Source organism: Lepus europaeus, chromosome 22 (genome assembly GCF_033115175.1).
Source record: "Lepus europaeus isolate LE1 chromosome 22, mLepTim1.pri, whole genome shotgun sequence".
Taxonomy (NCBI): Eukaryota; Metazoa; Chordata; class Mammalia; order Lagomorpha; family Leporidae; genus Lepus; species Lepus europaeus.
The window spans coordinates 41,273,660-41,292,764 of NC_084848.1; the positions used below are offsets into that span (position 1 = coordinate 41,273,660).

Here is a 19,105-nt window from a genome sequence, read left to right on the forward strand (position 1 = left end):
CGCGGGGATCCAATGGGGGGCCCGCCGCGGGGATCCAATGGGGGGCCCGCCGCGGGGATCCAATGGGGGACCCGCTGCGGGGGCCCGCTGCGCGGCCGGCGCACGTGGCGGGGCCCACGGCTCGCGGGCGGGGCCCCGAGCCCCGCCCCGGCGCCGCCCCCCGCCCGCTCCGCGCGCGTTGGCGCCGCTGCCTGCCGGTGCCCGCGCTGCTGGGGAGGGGGCGCTGCGGGGCCGCGGTCCCTGCGCCGCAGAGGGCTGCTGGCTGCGGGTGCGACCGTGGCTCGCCGACTGCCGACCCCGGGAACGAGGCTGGTCGGGACCCCTGCGCTCTGGGTAAGTGGAGGCAGGGCGGGGAGGAGGCTCCGGGGCAGTGTCCGGGAGGGTGGGCGGCGGGCGCGGGCTGCGGAGCGCCCCGAGGTGGCGGGCGCTCGTTGGTCAGCAGGAATCTGCAGCCAGGGCCGCCCCTGCCCGCGCTGCCCACCCTCCCGCCTGGCGTTGCAGCGCGACCTGGAAGCCCGGGCTGCCCGGTAGCTTTTTTCCTTCCTTACCGTGTTTTTTTTTTTTTTTTTTTTTTTTTTTTTTTGGTGGAGCGGGGCGGGGGGTACAATGTGGCGATGGGTTCCTGGCCATTACCGTCTTGCAGCGAGCTCGAAGCTGGGTTCTCTGTTCACGCCCCCGGCATTTTCCTTTTTTGAGGACTTCATCCTGGGCTCTCTATCGTGCCAGGAGAGATTGGCTCCCTGCAGGAGGAAGCCCTGGCTGGTGCTGTGCTTTCTGCGGCGACGACAGCAGGGACTTTCGGGTCTCCGGAGGCTCCAGGGCGAGTCACCTGCAGAGGTCTCCTGTCTGCAGATTGAGGCCCCCCCCCCCCCCCCGTCAGAGTGTGTGTGTGGCCGTTTTATTTCTGCAGTGTGATATGCATTCACCCGAGCGTCTCGAAGAAACTGTCTTTGGGCAATCCAGGTTAGCTGCAGATGACACATTCCTGAACATGATCTGACTTCAGTATTTCCATCAGTAATAACACCGTCTCCTCAATAAAAAGGCTCAGGGGCTGAGAACCCACCAGAGGTGAGACGGCTTAGAGTTCTAACCAGCTCAGAGTCCAGCGCTTACCGCGGCACTAGGTGAGAGGGGGCACCGTGAGACGTTTAGATCGGAATTCCATCGTGGTTCCAGAAGGATTCTTTCTGTTAGAGGCATGAAGGGTGCAACCTAAGGGAACATTTGCTTAGGTTGTAAACGGATGTTCAGGGTTCCAGTTCTTTCTCTCGTTCATAGAATTAAGGGCTTCCTAAATGAGACGCACGTGAGGGATTTGCATAAAAACAGTCTGAGGAAAGAGTCTCTTCGCTTATTTTAGGTCATACGACTTTTTTTCGAGGCCTCACACCTTCTTTCTTGGGTGCCCAGGTACCATTCTGTGGATTCCTTTCCAAATACACCTTTATGTGTATATGAAACTAATCTATTTGCTGATTGCATAGCTTGTCAGTTTATCTTAGGCTTTTTTTTTTTTTAACTTAGTTGACCAAGACAATAAAATATGAAGGATTTCAAAAGTTTGGCTTCAGAATAGCAAGAATTCAGTCCAGCCTTGGTTCGAGGCTGAGCTGATGGGCTGCGTTATGGTTAATAAAATGGCTGTTAATCACTGTTCAAGAATCTACACGAATGGTTCTGTTGCAGACTAGCCACTCCAGACAGTTCGTTTTTTGGTGAAACTCGTAGAGCACAACCTCAGAGCACCAGGCTTCAGGACCAGGCGGATCTGGACTGAATCTGAGCTCTGTTACTACTGTGCTTGGAGGTGTGGGGCCATTGCTTCATCTGTACATGGTGAGAACGCCCTTCCACGCTGTAGTACGAGGAGACTTCAGAAACTATGGAAAATGGAATGAAAAGATGTTTATTTGTACACCAAAAGAACCCTTGAAATTCATGCATTATTTTGTAATTTTCATTTCCATGGTTTGTGAAGATCTCTTGTATATTTGTGGATTTCAATTTTTTGCACCAAAACAAACTTTTTTTTACTTATTTCTTTAAAACGTTATTTATTTGTCTGAAATGCAGTTACAGAGGGGCAGAGAGAGATTTTTTTCCATCTGCTGATTCATTTCCCAAATGACTGCAATGACTGGGGCTGGGCCAGGCTGAAGCCAGGAGCCAGGAGCTTCCGGGTTTCCCATGTGGTGGCAGAGGCCCAAGGAGTTGAGTTATCCTCTGCTGCTTTCCCAGGTGCATGAGCAGGGAACTGGACTGGAAGTAGAGCAGCCAGGGCTGGAACTGCTACCCACATGGAATGCCAGCATTGCAGCCAGAGGTTTAACCCACTGCACCACAACGCCAGCCCCAAACTTATCTTTTTTAAAAAAATGATTTATGAAGCAGAGACACAGAGAAAGAAGGCATGAGCTTCCATCTGTTGGTTCACTTCCAAAAAGCCTGCAACGGCCAGGATTGGGTCCATTGAAGCTGAGATTTGGGAATGCAATCCAGGTCTCCTGTGTGGGTGGCAAACACTTGAACCATCACTGCAGCTTCCCAGGGTGCACATCAGCAGGAAGCTGGTCTTCCAGCCCAAGTACTCCAGTATGGGACATGGTTATCCCGAATGGTGTCTGAACCACTAGGCCAGCCCCAGCTCCTAAACCAATCTTTTAATTTGAAGCCCTCTTATATTATAGTAGAGATTAGAGAAGTAACTATGATGCTTAGCACAGCCTAAGATGCAAAAGTTGCTCAATTACAAGGCTGGCACCGTGGCACAGCAGGTTAAGCTGCCGACTACGACACTGGCATCCCCTGCAGGCGCTGGTTTGAGTCCCTGCTGTTCCACTTCTGATCCTGCTCCCTGCTGATGTGCCTAAGAAGGAGGAAGATGGCCCGAGTGCTTGGGCCCCTGCATCCACATGGATCTGGAGGAAGCTCCTGGCTCCTGGATTTAACCTGGTCCCAGTGGATGGCAGATCTGTTTCTACTGTTCTCTCTGTAACTCTGCCTCTCAAATAAACCAATCAATCTTCCAAAAAAAAAAAAAAAAGTTGCTCAATGACTGACTCTCCACTGTGTACACACTGTGTACATTATGGTAGAGAAGTTTGAACAGCAGACACTCCAGTGAAAATGCCAGAATTATACAGCTGATTTAAAAGTGGCGAATGACAGTAATGTTAAATTTTCCAAAGAGTATGTTTGAGAAGTAGCACCTCCGTGATGTAACACATTTTTAGAACAGAAACCGTCTGGTAGAATGCAAAGAACACCGGGAGTCAGGCTCTTGTGCTAACTCTGGCTCTCAGCAAGCCAGCTGCCCCCTTTCTAGCTCATGTGGCTGGACATGTGGCTTCTCAATCTCTAAAGTCCTTGGCAGTTGGGAAATTCTTTATTACACGTGATCCAAATGGCATTAGCTTGCTTGTCACCCTGCCCTTCAGTGTGGTTGGTCTTTGTTCTTTGCTAAACTTGCAACGGAGGGTCACGGACAGTTCATAAGGACAGCACAACTGAAGAACTGCTAGCAGACGTAATGAAGTTTTTTTTTTTTTTTAAGATTTATTTATTTATTTGAGAGTCAGTTACACAGAGAAGGAGAAGCAGAGAGAGAGAGAAAGAGAGAGAGAAAGTCCTTCACCCACTGTTTCACTCCCCAATTGGCTGCAACGGCCAGAGCTGCGCCGATCTGAGGCCAGGAGCTTCTTCCAGGTCTCCCACGCGGGTGCAGAAGCCCATGGACTTGGGCCATCTTCCACTGCTTTCCCAGGCCATAACAGAGAGCTGGATCGGAAGTGGGGCAGCCGGGACTCGAACCGGCGCCCATATGGGATGCCAATGCTGCAGGCAGCAGTTTTACCCACTACGCCACAGCGCCATACCCCCCTCCCCCGCCACCGTGAAGTTTTTAAGGAAGGGAAAAGCAGGAAATAGATTCACATTGAAAGCTTCTTGATAGGACAGAAGTAAACCCCAGTTTTTGTTGTCCAGTCACTTCAGGGAGTCACAGCTAGAGCCGACTACAACAGCCTCTACAAAGGCTCGTGGAGAAATGAAACACACTGTCTCTTCTCTCCCCAGGTTGATCCTTAAATAAAGCAAACATGGATCGAGTGAAGACCTTCCATGAAGACATCCCAGAGAGACGCTGCAAGCCGTAGGGCCCTGGAGCCCTGTGTGCCGCACAGCCGCCTGCAGCGACCGCATGGCGTGAGGGCAACGGGGAGCACCCACCTGGAGGAAGCCCTGGCCGTGTGAGCTCTGCCCACCTTGGGGCCACGAAGGCCGCTGAGCGAGAGCGTCCCGCGGAGCAGCGTGAAGATGGAGACCTCGGTCTCCGAAATTCAGGTCGAGAACAAGGAGGAGAGGCGCTCGGCGGAAGCCAGCCCTCGGGGTGAGAGGCCGGGGGACAAGGCGGCCACGCTGTGCTTCAAGCGAAGGAAGAAAGCAGCCCCGGCGCCGAAGCAAAAGCCGAAGCCCGCGGCGGGCTGTGAGGCCCCGGCCGCCGCCAGGCCTGGCCCGGGCCCCGCGGGCACTGGAGCTTCCCATCAGCCCCCGCGGCGCGCAGGAGCCTGGGCCTCCCTCCAGCGCCTCGTGACGCGCCGGAAGCGGGCGGATTCCGCGCAGGCGCAGATGCGTGTGGAGGCGGAAGTGCGGTCGGACGTCCGAGCCGAGGACGCCGCCCTGCCCAAGAAGAGGGTGAGATCCAGGCTTAAGATTCCTTGCGTGAAATTCTCAAGAGGGGGCAAGAAGGGCGCGCGGTCCCAAATTCTCGAGGACTCCGACTGCAGCGGCAGAGTCCATGGAGAGGCGGAAGGGTCGACTACCCGGGCCCGGACCCCGTCGGCCGAGCGGGCAGCCAAGGCCGCGCCGGCCCCGGCGCCCCCGGAGGCCTCTGAGGCCCCTGGCCGCGGCCGTGGGCCTTCCGGGGAGCAAGTGATCGCCGTGGAGCTGGGTTCCGATGGCGGGCGGCCTGCTGCGCTCGTCCTCGGGAAAGACAGCGACACGGCGCAGGAGGAGGAGGAGGAGGAGCCGGCCGTTCAAGCCCCGCCAGCCGGTGCGCCCGAGGCTGCAGGCACGGAGCAGCGCCATGAGGCAGAAGCCGAGGACGGCGTCCCCGAGAGCCGGCCGGGTCGGGAAGACTCGGAGGGAGAGGTGGCCGGGGCGCAGACCGAGCCCGAAGACTCTGGATTGCGCCAGGAATCAGATTGGAAAGAAAATGGCGTCCCTGCAGAGAAACCCCAAGCAGAGGAGAGCAAAAGGATGGAGCCCATTGCCATTATTATCACAGACACCGAAATCAGTGAATTTGATGTGAAGAGGTCGAAAAATGTCCCCAAGCCGTTCTTAGTTTCAGTGGACAATGATGATGGTGTGGAGGGGAGAACTTCAGAACAGTATGAGACGCTCTTGATAGAAACAGCGTCTTCGCTCGTCAAGAATGCCATCCAGTTGTCTATAGAACAGCTGGTCAATGAAATGGCTGCTGATGATAATAGAATAAACAGCCCCCTGCAGTGACTTCATTTCTGGATCCTGGGAGAGGGCCGAAAGCTCGTGGTGAATTATTTTCCACATTTATGGCATTTTATTTATTTTTTATTCAGTGCCAAATGAGAACTCCTACAAAACTCTCTGGTCCACTGAGACGCAGTCACTTCCGGATTGGAGGAAGTCTGTGCAGACTTGGAATGCCGAGTGAAGCGCTGGGCGTCGCTAAGATGGGGTGTTGAATGGAGAGCTTTGGGGAGAAAGGATGTATTTATCGAGCACTTACTGTATGCCCCAGGCTCTTCCATGTCCTCTGATGTCACAGAGTCCGGTTGAAACATTTTTTTCAAAAACTTTTTCTGACAGTGCGTTTTTATCTTGTTTAAGATGATGACTAGGGTGAGCTCTTTTAGTGACATGCGATTTTTAGTTATTACACTCGTAAAGCAAGTCGTCTCACCTCAAGAAATGTATTTTGTCAATTTCAGCAGTGAGTGTGCAGAATACGCATGTTGGAATTAAACGTAAGTGGTTTCTAGTCTTGAGCACTGTTCCTTGCAAATGCCACTCACTGGTTCCTTCAGCCAGGCACGTACAAAAGTGTGGAAAGAGTGCATCGTTCCTCCCCATCTTCCTCCTGCCCCAGTAGGCCTGGATATATCTATTTCTACAGAGGCTGATCTGCTAAAGAAAAAAAAAAAAAAAAAAAACAAAAGCAAGACAAAGAGAAGGTTACTTTTTGTCCAATAGAAGGAAGGAGGCAGACTTCCCAAGTAGCAAATGGCCACGGCTCACCATAACACTGGCCTTGCACAATCACTTCTGAGAAGCTGGTTTGTCAGCCTCTCCTCCCAGAGGGGAGAGTAAAGGACGTCAGATCCAGGCTTGGAAGTTAAGGTCCTAGGAGGCCACAATAATTTAGTGAAAACGTCACTGATTCGTGGCCAAGAATGAGCCATGGGCATGGTTGACTAGAAAGAGCAAAGTTATTGCTACAGCACATTTTATTTTAATTGCCAGTATTCTTTCATTGTCTCTAGGTGTTGAGAGACCAGCAAAAAGCTTTTTCCATGGATATTGAAAATCAAGTTTTTCATTGTGATTTTCAGTCCAGTTAGTACTTTACCAAGAGGAAAAGGGCTTATTTGCAATTTACACAGTTATTTAAAGGGTAGCTTCTGATCTCATCAGTGATTGCTGAATTTGTTGACGTGCAAAAGTATCTCCACATTTTCCTACCTTCATGCTTGTAGCCTTTGGGAGAAATCCTTCAGCTTAGCAAGATGGAAAGTGGGTCTTTCTACATACATGACCCAAGAAATAAATTTCTTCAAATTCTACAATTCTTAAGCATGAAGGAAAAAAACCGCTAAGTCATTCTGAAAAGACTCTTCAGTTCACTATATGTGGTGCTAACGGACTTGAACAGCTACCAGCAAAACTTCTATCACATTAAAAAGTGAACAGTGGGCAAACCCGATGAAGTTGAGTGCATTTAGCCCTGTTTGAAGACTCTGGTCTTCATTTTCTACAAGGATGGCTCCAAGCCAACATATCTGCATTGGAAGCTTTCACTAATTGCTTAAGAATGAGCATAGCACTTATGAGTTATTAAAAATATTTTTGGAAGGTTTAGACATTTGGGATTTTTAAAAGCAGTTGCAAGGTCTTTTTTGGTTAAGAAAGTAACTTTTTATCTAAGTAGTAGGTTTTTTTTTTTTTCCACTGTGCTCTTATAGGTATTTTTGGGTAGAATATATTATTGTCTTTATGATGAGATGTGTGTTCACTTGCATCCATCCCTAAGCAATTTCCCCTCAATCTTTTCTGATGAGAGGATCTCTTTGGAAAAGGAATCTGAAAATTAATTGGTCTCAGTCTCATTCCATCCGCTATGTGGCCAGATCATTTTACAGTGAATTCTAGGGTGACCCAACTTGTTTAATTGTCATAGAAATAATCAGGAATCAGATGGCTTACAAGTCTCAAAAATATTTTTATTATAATGGTATTTATTTTAAGTAATTTGACCTTAAATGCAAAACATTCACTGAATGTAAATAGGTTCTGATGCATCCGGTTGACAACATAAAAATGTTCATTTAAAAGGTTTAAACTTAACACCACATTGATTTTCATCTAAATGCTGCTTTTAGTGCTTTTATTTATTAGCTAGGGTTCAGTTTCTCTTTGAACTTGGAATTTTACAGGATTGGGGGAGCTAATCAAATATTTGTTCATTTTTTTCAGCATATTATATCCCTTCTCTCTTTTTTTTTTTTTTAAGGTTTATTTATTTATTAGAGAGGCAGAGAGAAAGAGGGAGGTCTTTCATCCTCTGGTTTACTCCCTAAATGGCTGCAGTGGCCAGAGCTGGGCCAATCTGAAGCCAGGATCCAGGAGCTTCCCCCAGGTCTCCCATACGGGTGCAGGGGCCCAAGGACTTGGGCCATCTTCTGCTTCTTTCCGAGGCTGTAGCAGAGAGCTGGATCAGAAGAAGCCGGACTCAAACCGGTGCCCATATGGAATGCTGGCACTGCAGGCAGTGGCTTTACCCGCTTGGCCGTGGTGCCAGCTTCTGTGTTCCCTCTTTTAAGAGTCAAGTTTGCTTCTTACAACCCAGAGATTATGAAAAGTCTCCCTTATTGTATGTAGCACTGTGCACTTGCCATTTTTTTCAAACCACCTTATAGGATACAAAAATAGTTCCTGGTAACATTGAAGTAAAAGTAGCAGAAAACAAAAGAGCTTTCAAACAGAATTATGTTCCCTGCCACCTCCTCCACCTCAAAGAATAATAAGCAGGTGGCACAACTGGAGTTCTTCAGAGAAGCTGTCTGCATAATTTTCTTCCAAGGTAATGCATCTGACAGCATGAAGTTTGCGATGATCTCAATTGTTCTACTGTTTAGTAGGGCCTTAGAGACGCTTTGATTTACTCCAGAGAGAGGATGTCGTTTCACCAGTACATACGGATAGGCATCTCGCAGAAATTGGGCTCAGAATCACCAGAGACCAGTCACATCTGGCTCCACGCAATCCGGTTAATTTCATCTGTATATTTCTAACTTCAAGTTGCCTTATTTTTTACAGTTAAGAATTTTTTAGGGGTTTACAGCAGAATTTTAAAAAAATAATTGTTAGACTTTGGAATTCCCCTTTTAATGTCAACTTTATTGAGATGTGAAGTGTACATTCTAATTTCCTCTGATAAGCTACACATCAGAGTTTGACTTTTCTGTCTGCCAATCTGCATTTTTAATATCTTCAAGGTTGAGAGTTCTTTAGGTTCAAATTTCTATGGTGTTTTATTGTGTAATATGAAATTTTTTGTACAGAATTCCAAATTTTGATCCTAGTACTTTTTTGAAATATAATTTTTTTTTTATAATCCTTATTCAGTTACCAAGAAATTATTAGGAAGAAGTGACGTAAAACTTGGGTGTCATGATTAAATTCCTTCTGATTTAACACATGTGTTAGGCATAACACAAGCCAGAAGCTGTTTAATGATGGGACAGGTTTGCTGGCCTCCAAGGGCTCAGCTTAGGGAGCAGTGATGAGAGGAACTAGGGCAGGGGTGAAGGCTGAGAGCCCTGGACGATTCTGCCGCTCAAGTGCCATGTAGGGGAGAAGAAAGCGCTGCTGATTGTTCTGGCGTGGGGCAGGTGTGGTGTGCATACAGCAGTCTGCAGGCTTTCAGTCCCTGAGCAGTTACACAATGTATTCACTCTGATTTGTGACGAGGTGCAGGAAGAAGCCTGCATAATGTTACATATTTATAGTAGTCCTTTGTCTGTAAAAATGTTAAGTGGATGAGCTCTTATGGAAGTAAAATTCCATTTTGTATTTATCATTAGAATTAGTATTATATGACTGTGGCTCAGATGCTATTATTAAAGAAAGAAGATTCTGTGGAAAAAAGGCTTCAAGGTGAATTCTCTGTGTGCTGATGATAAGTACAGAATAAACGCTAAGTTGTGTTTGGCCAGACCTCTCCGATGTGGGGAGGTGATGTTCAGTTCCCAGGGCTGGAAAGATCACACTGAACATTGATGGATTCCTGAGTTAACACTGCCAGAGTTCCACAGGCTGTCTAGCAACCCGAGGGGTAACCTCCAGCCAGGGTGATGTAAACACTGCAACTTGGACCTCATTCAGGCGACCCGGTGCCTCTGAACTGATTGCCGTCTACGGATTTGACAAAACGGGTTTCATCCTCGCTTGGTGTCCTCACTAGGTGTCCTTTCTGCTTTATGCCAGCCAGCCTGTAAGTGCTAAGAATCTTTATGTTTTCCAAACAACTCAGCTGTCTTGATACGAAAATGCTCATTCAGATGGTACCTGCTAAAGCTGGGTGTTCCAAACTTTCTGTGTTCACAGAGGCACTGACTGCATTCTGCTAAGGTTAACAACCTTGTTTTTTGGTTTTGTTTTTTAAAGTTTACTTATTTGGAAAGCAGACAGATGGAGGCCTTCCATCTGCTGGTTCACTCCCAAATGCTGGCAACAGCCAGGACTGGGCCAAGTTGAAGCAAGGAGGCAGAAATTCCATCCTGGTCTCCGACGTGGATAGCAGGGACCCAAGGATTTGGATCATCATCTGCTCCCTTCCAGGGTGTACATTAGCAGGATGCTGGATCAGAAGCAAAGGCAGGACTTGAGCCAGGAACTCTGATACAGGATACAAGTGTTGCAAGTGGCAGCTTAACCCACTGTGCCACATGCCCACCCTGTACAATAACCCTATTTTTTCTTGCATGCAACCAGTGTGGATAATGGGACCCCACAGGAGGCTCCACAGTCAGCCTTCTGGGCACATGGGCTCAGCATTGGTAGATTCCACCAACCACAGAGGAAATGTTTGGGGGGAAAGTTACCTTTGTACCTCTGTACTGTGCAGACTTTGCCTTGTCATTATTCCCTAAGCAATACAATATAGCAACTATATATATGGGATTTATATTAGAATGATAAGTTATCTAGAGATGACTTAAAGTTTGCAGGAAGACATGCATATTATGTGCAAATGCTATGCCATTTTATATAAGGGACTTCAGCATCTGTGGATTTGGCTGTGTATGGGGCCATAGAACCAGTATCCCACTGACACTGAGAGACAAGTGTAGTTTCTTTTTCTTTCTTTCTTTTTTTTTTTTTTTTAAGATTTATTTATTTATTTGCAAGGGAGTGTTACAGAGAGGCAGAGGCAGGCAGAGAGAGAGAGAGAGAGAGAGGTCTTTCATCCGCTGGTTCACTCCCCAATTGGCAGCAATGGCTGGAGCTGGGCCGACCCGATGCCAGGAGCCAGGCGCTCCTTCTGGGTTTCCCACATGGGTGCAGGGGCCCAAGGAGTTGGGCCATCTTCTACTGTTCTCCCAGGCCATAGCAGAGAACTGGATGGGAAGTGGAGCAGCCAGGATCTGAATTGGCACCCATATAGGATGCTGGCATTGCATGTAGTGGCTTTACCTGCTGCACCACAGTGCCAGTCCCAGTCAAGCGTAGTTTCTAAGTGTTGGGACTGATTTAAAAGTTAGTATTGTCTAGGAAGTCCTAAAACTAAATCTAGTTCCAAAGCAAAATGTCTTCCTAATCTACAGGCGTCACAGGTGTGTAATGTCTCATGTTTTGCAGAATGTTTAGAAGTTTTATTAAATCACTTCTTTCTCTTTTTTTTTTTTTTCTTACTTATTTGACAGGTAGAGTTAGACAGTGAGAGAGAAAGAGAGAAAGGTCTTCCGTTGGTTCCCCCCGCAAATGGCCACCAATCCGGAGCCAGGTGCTTCTTCCTGGTCTCCTATGTGGGTGCAGGGCCCAAGCACTTGGGCCATCCTCCACTGCCCTCCCAGGTCACAGCAGAGAGCTGGACTGGAAGAGGAGCAGCTGAGACTAGAACTCGGCACCCATATGAGGTGCCAGCACCGTAGGTGGAGGATTAGCCAAGTGAGCCACGGTGCCGGCCCCTAAATCACTTATTTCTTTTTTTTTTTTTTGATTGACAGGCAGAGTGGACAGTGAGAGAGAGAGACAGAGAGAAAGGTCTTCCTTTTGCCGTTGGTTCACCCTCCAATGGCCGCCGCGGTAGGCGTGCTGTGGCCAGCGCACCGCGCTGTTCCGATGGCAGGAGCCAGGTGCTTCTCCTGGTCTCCCATGGGGTGCAGGGCCCAAGGGCTTTGGGCCATCCTCCACTGCCTTCCCTGGCCACAGCAGAGAGCTGGCCTGGAAGAGGGGCAACCGGGACAGGATCGGTGCCCCAACCGGGACTAGAACCCGGTGTGCCGGTGCCGCAAGGTGGAGGATTAGCCTAGTGAGCCACGGCGCCGGCCTAAATCACTTATTTCTAATAAGAAAGATACACCACCCCTTCTAGAGCTTGTCTTCATAGGCGATTCTGCTGATCCCTCTTAGACCTGAATTTAATACTGAAATCTGAGGTCCCTGGTTCCTTTGTGAATAACTTTTTTTCTTTTCTCTGGCCATAAAGTGCAGGCCTTCATGGTGGGCATTTAGCCTAGTGGTTAGGACACAAGGTAAAATGCCTGTGTTCCACATCAGAGCACCCCGGTCCAATGCCCAGCTCCAGCTCCTGACTCCGGCTTCCTGCTAATACAGACCCTGGGAGGAAGCAGCGTTTGGGTCCCTGCCACCCAAGTGGGAGAATTGGACGGGGTTCCTAGCTCCTGGCTTCGGCTGTCCCTGTCCTCTGTGGGCATTTAGTGAGTGCACCAGGGGGTGAGAGCTTGCTGTGTCTCAGATAAAAAGTTAAAACAAAGCCAAGACTTCTGCTTTTGCACTCCTGGGAGGTGCAGGGCACAGAACACCACCAGACTTAACTGCCGGTTCCCAAACTGATGCCCAGTGTGGCCATCAGTAGGTCTCTAGACCTCAACTCTGGTCAGTCCCTGCTGGAATGGATGCCGCTGTAGCATGCCTGTGCCAGTTGCTCAGTCAGTTCCAGGGCAGAGCTCCCCCGTGCAGTGGCCCATTCGCAGCCCAGGAGCTTTGGTCAGAATTTCACTTCTCCTCCGGCAGGGCAGCCAGAAACAGTGCCTCATCCTCCCGAGAGGCCAAGAGTGGGTGGCCCTGTGCACTGTCAGGCTGCTGTGTGGACACGACTCCGTTCAGCTGGAAGGAGTCAAACTGGGTTTCTGATCTTACACAAACATGCTACAAATGCCTGACCAGTAAGTTCCCTGATTTCAGAGTGAATTTCCTTAATTATTTCCGATTTCCAATGTCTGGCAGATTGCTTTCCTGAAGCATTGCTAGTGTATAAAGACGGTCATTAAGACTTCTCTGGGGGTCGGAGTCAGTTTCCCATGTGGGCACTGGTTTGAGTCCCAGCTGCTCCACTTCCCATCCAATGCCCAGCTAATGGCCTGGGAAAGCAGCAGAAGATGGCCCAAGTCCTTGGGCCCCTGCACCCATGTGGGAGACCTGGAGGAAGCTCCTGGCTCTTGGCTTTGGCCTGGCACAGCCCCGGTCACTGCAGCCATTTGGGGAGTGAAACAGGAGATGGAAGATCTCTCTAACTCTATTTCAAATAAATAAAATATATCTTTAAAAAAAGACCTTTCTGCATTTATCTGGGTGGAACTAGTCTTATTTTCTTTGTAGGATGTAGTTTACAAACAGTAAAATACACCCATTTTAGTGCAGGGTTCTGCAAAATTTGGCAAACATGGTTCACCTGGTAGAATTGAGTCTTATTCCTTTGGGGGAGGGTAAACATATATTTTTTTTATGTATTTGAAAGGCAGAGTTAGAGAAAGAGATAGAAGAGACAGACAGACAGAGAGATCTTCCTGGTTCACTCCCCAAATGGCCGCAATGGCTGGGACTGGTCCAGGCTGAAGCCAGGAGCCAGGAACTTCTTCCGGATCTCCCATGTGAGTGCAGGGGCCCATGGACTTGGGCCATCTTCCGCTGCTTTCCCAGGTGCATTAGTAGGGATCTGTTCTGGAAGTGGAGCAGCCGAGACTTGAACAGAAACTGTCGCAGCAAACAGCCGCTTAACCTGCTACCCCACAGTGCCGGCCCCGAAATTGAAAGCCTTATTCTGATTTCTACAACACATGAGAACTTTGTCAGTGAAAATTGTTACTTCTTTCAGGGATTTAAGACGAACTAGCAGGTTAACATTAATCAACCAGTGTTGATTGATTAATATTAATTAATATTGGTGTTTCAACCAGGCTAAGGAAAAGCTGAGCTGTCTGGGGCCAGCCCGACACTTGGGGAAGCAGCGCCCCCTAGTGAGGCGTTGAGCAGAGCCTTCCCTTTGTATGCCACTCCCCGACAGTTAAAGTCTGGTGATGGAGAGAGGGGACAGGCCTGCTGGGCTCACAGCTCCAGACTTTGCACATGTGTGAAAAAACAGCCGTGTGGGGAGCCAGGAACTGGTCCAGCAAAAAATATTTTGGGCCCTGCCTCCCACCCTGAGAATCTTTGGTCTGCCTTTCATTTTCTCCTTGGCAAAGTAACCTATGTTTTCTCCCCAACATCACAGGGCCTTCCCTCCCTACAAGGCAGCTATAGTGAATGCTGGGCCCCTCCCCCGACACCCCCACCTTTGTAAAAGCTATGTATGGCTGGGACTAAGAAGTACATGGCTTCTACTACAGAAAAGTGAGGCGGGGATACATTCATAAGATTGGAGTCGGTGCTGTGGTGTAGTAGGCTAAGCCTCCACCTGTGGCGCCGGCATCCTGTATGGGTGCCGGTTCAGGTCCCAGCTGCTCCACTTCTGATCCAGCTCCCTGTTAATGCATCTGGGAAAGCAACAGAGGATGGCCCAAGTGCTTGGGCCCCTGAAGCCACGTGGGAGACCCAGATGGAGCTCCATGCCTCTGGCATTGTGGGAGTGAACCAGCTGATGGGAGATACGTCTATCCCTCCCTCTCTCTGTGTGTGTGTGTAGCTCTTTCAAATAAATAAAACATCTGGAGGGGGCATTCATATGGCTGCGGGTTAACAGTGGGCTAAGCCAAGGCTTGGGATGTCCAAATCCCGTATATGAGAGCCGAGTCTCACCGCTGCTGCTGACCCAGCTTCCTGCTATTTGCATCCTGATAAGGCAGCAGATGATGGCTCCAGTACTTGGGTTCCTGCCACTCATGGGAGACATGGATGGAGTTCCTGGCTCCTGACTTCACCCTGGCCCAGTCCTGGCTGTTGTGGGCCTTGGGGTAGTGAACCAGTAAAATGGAAATCCTCCTCTCTCTCTCTCTGCTCTTCAAATAAAATAATTTTTTTAAAAAAATGAAGAAATGAAAAGAAAAGCACTCTCAGCAACCCAAGAGAATGGAGCTGGAGGGAAGGAAGTGAGGGGAGAAAGGAAAAAAGAACACGATCATAGAAAGTTGCTGAACCAAGCTGAAAATAAGTAAATTGCAGAAAATACCATTGACCAGCTCCACGGGCTGTAAGCTATGGAGAATGAAGTGAGGCAAAAAGCAAGCACAGGAGTGTTTACTCAACTGTCTTTCAATTTAATGTTAAAAATGGAGTTGGGGGGGCAACATTGTGGTGCAGTGGGCAAAGCCAGCACCTGCAGCGTCAGCATCCCATATGGGCACCAGTTCGAGTCCTGGCTGCTCCATTTCTGATCCAGCTCCCTGCTAATGTGGTTGGGAAAGCAGAAGATGCCCCAAGTACTTGGGCCCCTGCACCGACGTGGGAGACCCCAAAGCTCCTGGCTCCTGGCTTCAGCCTGGCCCAACCCTGGTTGATGTGGCCACTTGGGGAGTGAACCAGCAGATGGAAGACCTCTCTCTCATTAACTCCCCCCCTCTCTCTAACTCTGCCTTTCAAATAAATAATAAAAAGAAGATCTTTAAAAAAAAGCAGGAGAAAATATAGAGGCATTTCAGGCAACTAATCCAAAAACTGTGTTTTATAGATTTATAATTTATAGATTCATGATGTGTGTGGATATGTCAGCTTTTTAAAGTTTATATATAATAAGTTATATATAATTGGCAGAGTGAACCAAGGGCATGGGAGATCTCTGTCTCTGAAATAAGTAAAACAAAACTGTTTGATGCCCAAATAGAAGAGCCAATGTGGTTGGACTGAAACCCCAAAGGCACAAATCCCAGACATGCTCAATGCAACAAACACAGTAAGGGGGACATGTTTTCTGATATACTGACATGTAATTTGGAAGCATCTTGAATAAAGAGGGGTGTCAAGATATCTAAATACCTAACACATTATGGAGTTTTAGGGAGATTTCCCATTGGCCTTGGCTATGAAGCAATATCCAAAAGTAGTTCTTTACCAGTGAATGAGGTAGTAATTCTGAATTTGAGTAGGATGTATTTTTTTAAAAGGAGCATTGGCGCCACCTTATGGCCATATTTAGAACATACACAAATCATACCGTACACTCACATTTCCACTTACAGACAAGATTATTTGGATATTAAGCAAATAAATTTTAAACGGTGTTGCTGACTCAACTATCTCTGATTTTTAATTTTTTTTCTTTTAGGAACTTGGAAAAAGGATAGACCTTACTTCTGAACTAATATATTTCCATCATCTTATCAGAATATGCACCCCAAAAATGACCAGGATTAAAAAAATGCCCAAATTGTCTCTTTGTATTCCTTATTTAGGCTTTTAGAGCATGGCAGCCCAGATCGGCTGACATGTTGGTTGGGATCGCTGCTGGTCGTGGGCTGTCCTCTACATAGTCCACAGCGGGCAGCACCTCCGGCCGCTATCCGTCCCCGCATTGCCACACGGCTCCATGGTGAGGGGACAGTCCTATGAGACGGCTAATTTTATGTGTCAATTTGATCCATAAATTGCCCAGGTATTTAATCAAACATTTCCTTGGGGGCATCTGTGAAGGTGTGTATGGAGAAGATCATCACTGCAATCTGTAGCCTGAGTGTACAGCAGAACCCCCTTCCTGAAGTGCGTGACCCTCACTCGACCAGTTTAAGGCCTGAGCAGAATGAGGAGACCTCCTCCGGCCCGACCGGACTCAGACATGCGCTGTCCTTGGGTCTCCAGTGTGCCAGCTTGGGGACTGGAACCTTAGGCTATCAGCACTCCTGGTCCTCAGCTTACCAACTACAGATCTTGGGACTTCTCAGCCTCCGTAATTGTATGAGCTAATTAAGAAACATTTATTTTATATATCTGAAAGGCAAAGTGACATAGACAGAGAGACACTCCATCCATAGGTTCACTCCCCAAAAGGCTGACAGCCAGAGCTAGGCCAGACTAATGTCAAGAGCCTGGAATTCCATCTGGGTCTCCCATGTGGGCTATACAGGCCCAACTACTTAGGCTGTTATTTTATTTATTTTACTGCTTTCCCAGGCACATTGGCGGGGAGCTGGATCAGAAGTGGAGAAGCTGGGACTCAAATGGGTGCCCCCGTGTGGGAAGCTGGCTCACAAACAGTGCCTTCACCTGCTGTACAATGCTGGCACCAAGTCAATTCTGTATAATAAACTGCTTTGTGCTGCGAGCAGGGGTTTGGTGTGTCTGGCCTTGAGCTTACGATGCTGACGTCCCACATCAGTGCGTCTGGGTTTGATCCTTGATTCCAGCTTCCTGTAAATGCAGACCCTGGGAGGCGATGGGTGATGGGTCAAGTAGCTGGGTTCCTGCCAGCCACATGGGAGACCTGGACGGAGCAGTTAGGGAGTAAACTAGCAGATGGGAGCTTTTGTCTCTCGAGTTAAAATGTTTTTAAGTTCATGGAAAAATGGAATGAAAAGATAAGTGTATTTTGGTGAAAACATTTGGAAATCACTCGTATTTTTCCCTAAACACACTTCCTGTGGACTCCTGTTCTTTTTCTCTGGAGAATCCTGATACTCCCTGCTTGAGAAGTGCTGCTCTGGATGACGTCACAGGTGGCAGGAGACAGGAGTGTGGACAGGAAGCGAGGAACTTCAAGGAAATGACTAGAGATGTTTCTTTGCAGAGAGAGTGTCTGGAAAGGCACCACCCCTCCACCATGTGCCCCGGCACGGACACCAATACTGACCTCAGTGCTGGGCAGACAACACGCGGGTGATACTGTCCTAAAACAAGAACACGGGGCTGGCGCTGTGGCACAGCAGGTAAAGCCACCACCTGCAGTGTCAGCATTCCATATGGGTGCCTGTTCAGGTCCCGGCTGCTCCACTTCCAATCCAGCTCTCTGCTATGGGCTGGGAAAGCAGTGGAAAATGGCCCAAGTCCTTGGGCCTCTGCACCCACGTGGGAGACCCGGGAGAAGCTCCTGGCGTTGGATCAGCTCAGCTCCAGCCACCGCAGCTATTTGGGGATTGAACCAGCAGATAGACGACCTCTCTCTCTGTCTCTGCCTCTCTGTTTCACTCTGCCTTTCACATAAACAAATCTTAAAAAACAAACAAGAACACATCCTGAGGGCAGAGTTAGTAATAAGAGGTTTTATTTGTGATTATAGCACATTAATTTGTTTTGGTAAAATACATGGAAATCCACTGTTTCCGTTCCAACCCTCTCTCCCTCTCCCTACAAACCGTGTGAGAAGAACGCTTGTGAAGCTAATTCACAGTCCCATAGGGTGGAGGGGTTTCACCCACAATGTTTCCTTTCGCTCTCCTGTACGTGCTGTGACCTCTTTTTAATTGTACAGGTTTTTGTAATCTGGGTTTCCTTTTAAGGTAGCATTTGGCCTATCCTGATGGAATGAGTTTATCTGGCACGAAATAGAGCATTTGATGATGGCCAGTGTTGGTGGCACTGCAGTGATACCTACCCAGTAACCAAATGCAGCACAGATCCCTTCTGAAGGCCCATGGATTCTTCCGGTCCTGAGAACAGAAAAATCAGTCTGGTTCTTTGTGTTTAAGACATCCAGGCTTGGAATTGTGTAACCTCGCCAGCTTTTAGAAGGACCAGCCACACACACACAGAGACCATAATCACTTACAGATTTCATTCTTAAAAAATTAATTATAATAAAATGTCACAGACCTACATTTGGTTTAAAACATACCAACACAAGTAACGTGAAAACTCTTCACATGGCCTAGTTTTACCTTAACGACTATGAAAATATTGATATTATCACCAAGGATCTGAGTTGTGTCACCAAGACTCCTGTACATACAATGGAATGGCACTCTCCCCACATTTTTTCCCATGATTAACATATATTTCCTCCAGTTTTCGTTGGAGACTTCTCTGATACTATTTTAAAACAACACTAGTGAATTACTATGAATTGTCCTCACCCTTCTCCCTCCCTATCTTCTATCTAGATCACCAACAGCAAAGAAGTGAGAATGACATTTCTTTGTTGCTTTTAAAAAATCACTTCCTACGTAGAAAGCAGTACGTTTGATGGACTTTCAGTAAAGTTTAAGTTGGCAAGTTTTACTCTCCATAATGCCAAAGAACGAAACCTCCTCGCTAACAGGAGAGACAGTAACAGAATTCCAGCAGTAATGCTGTTTCTAAAGCAGCTGCAAAAACTGAGTTTGTTGCTTCATTACCAACTGCTACATGAGTGCTGCTCAGATGTTCTAGAATTTACAGCTTAGAATACTGAGGTTAATGGGCTTAGCTGCAGAATAAATGCCGTTGTCCTTGCATAGTGAGGTTTTTATCAGCAACA

General features: G+C 48.0%; 1 protein-coding gene across 2 annotated transcripts; it reads left to right on the forward strand.

Annotated features, from left to right (window-relative positions):
- The first annotated feature begins 248 nt into the window (after window positions 1-248).
- On the forward strand, window positions 249-9,608 carry AKAP5 (A-kinase anchoring protein 5). 2 transcript variants are annotated; one of them, XM_062181506.1, is made up of 2 exons: window positions 249-333; window positions 4,078-9,608. In XM_062181506.1, the coding sequence occupies exon 2, from the start codon at window positions 4,318-4,320 to the stop codon at window positions 5,515-5,517; it is 1,200 nt and encodes a 399-aa protein (XP_062037490.1). In that variant the 5' UTR covers window positions 249-333; window positions 4,078-4,317; the 3' UTR covers window positions 5,518-9,608. The 2 variants fall into 2 exon arrangements, with proteins under 2 accessions (XP_062037490.1, XP_062037491.1); XM_062181507.1 differs by lacking the exon at window positions 249-333 and adding an exon at window positions 984-1,071.
- The last annotated feature ends 9,497 nt before the right edge of the window (window positions 9,609-19,105 follow it).

What these genes read in the sequence shown, in the direction of transcription:
- AKAP5 (XM_062181506.1), top strand. Translation starts at nt 4,318, where the DNA reads ATGGAGACCTCGGTCTCCGAAATTCAGGTCGAGAACAAGGAGGAGAGG.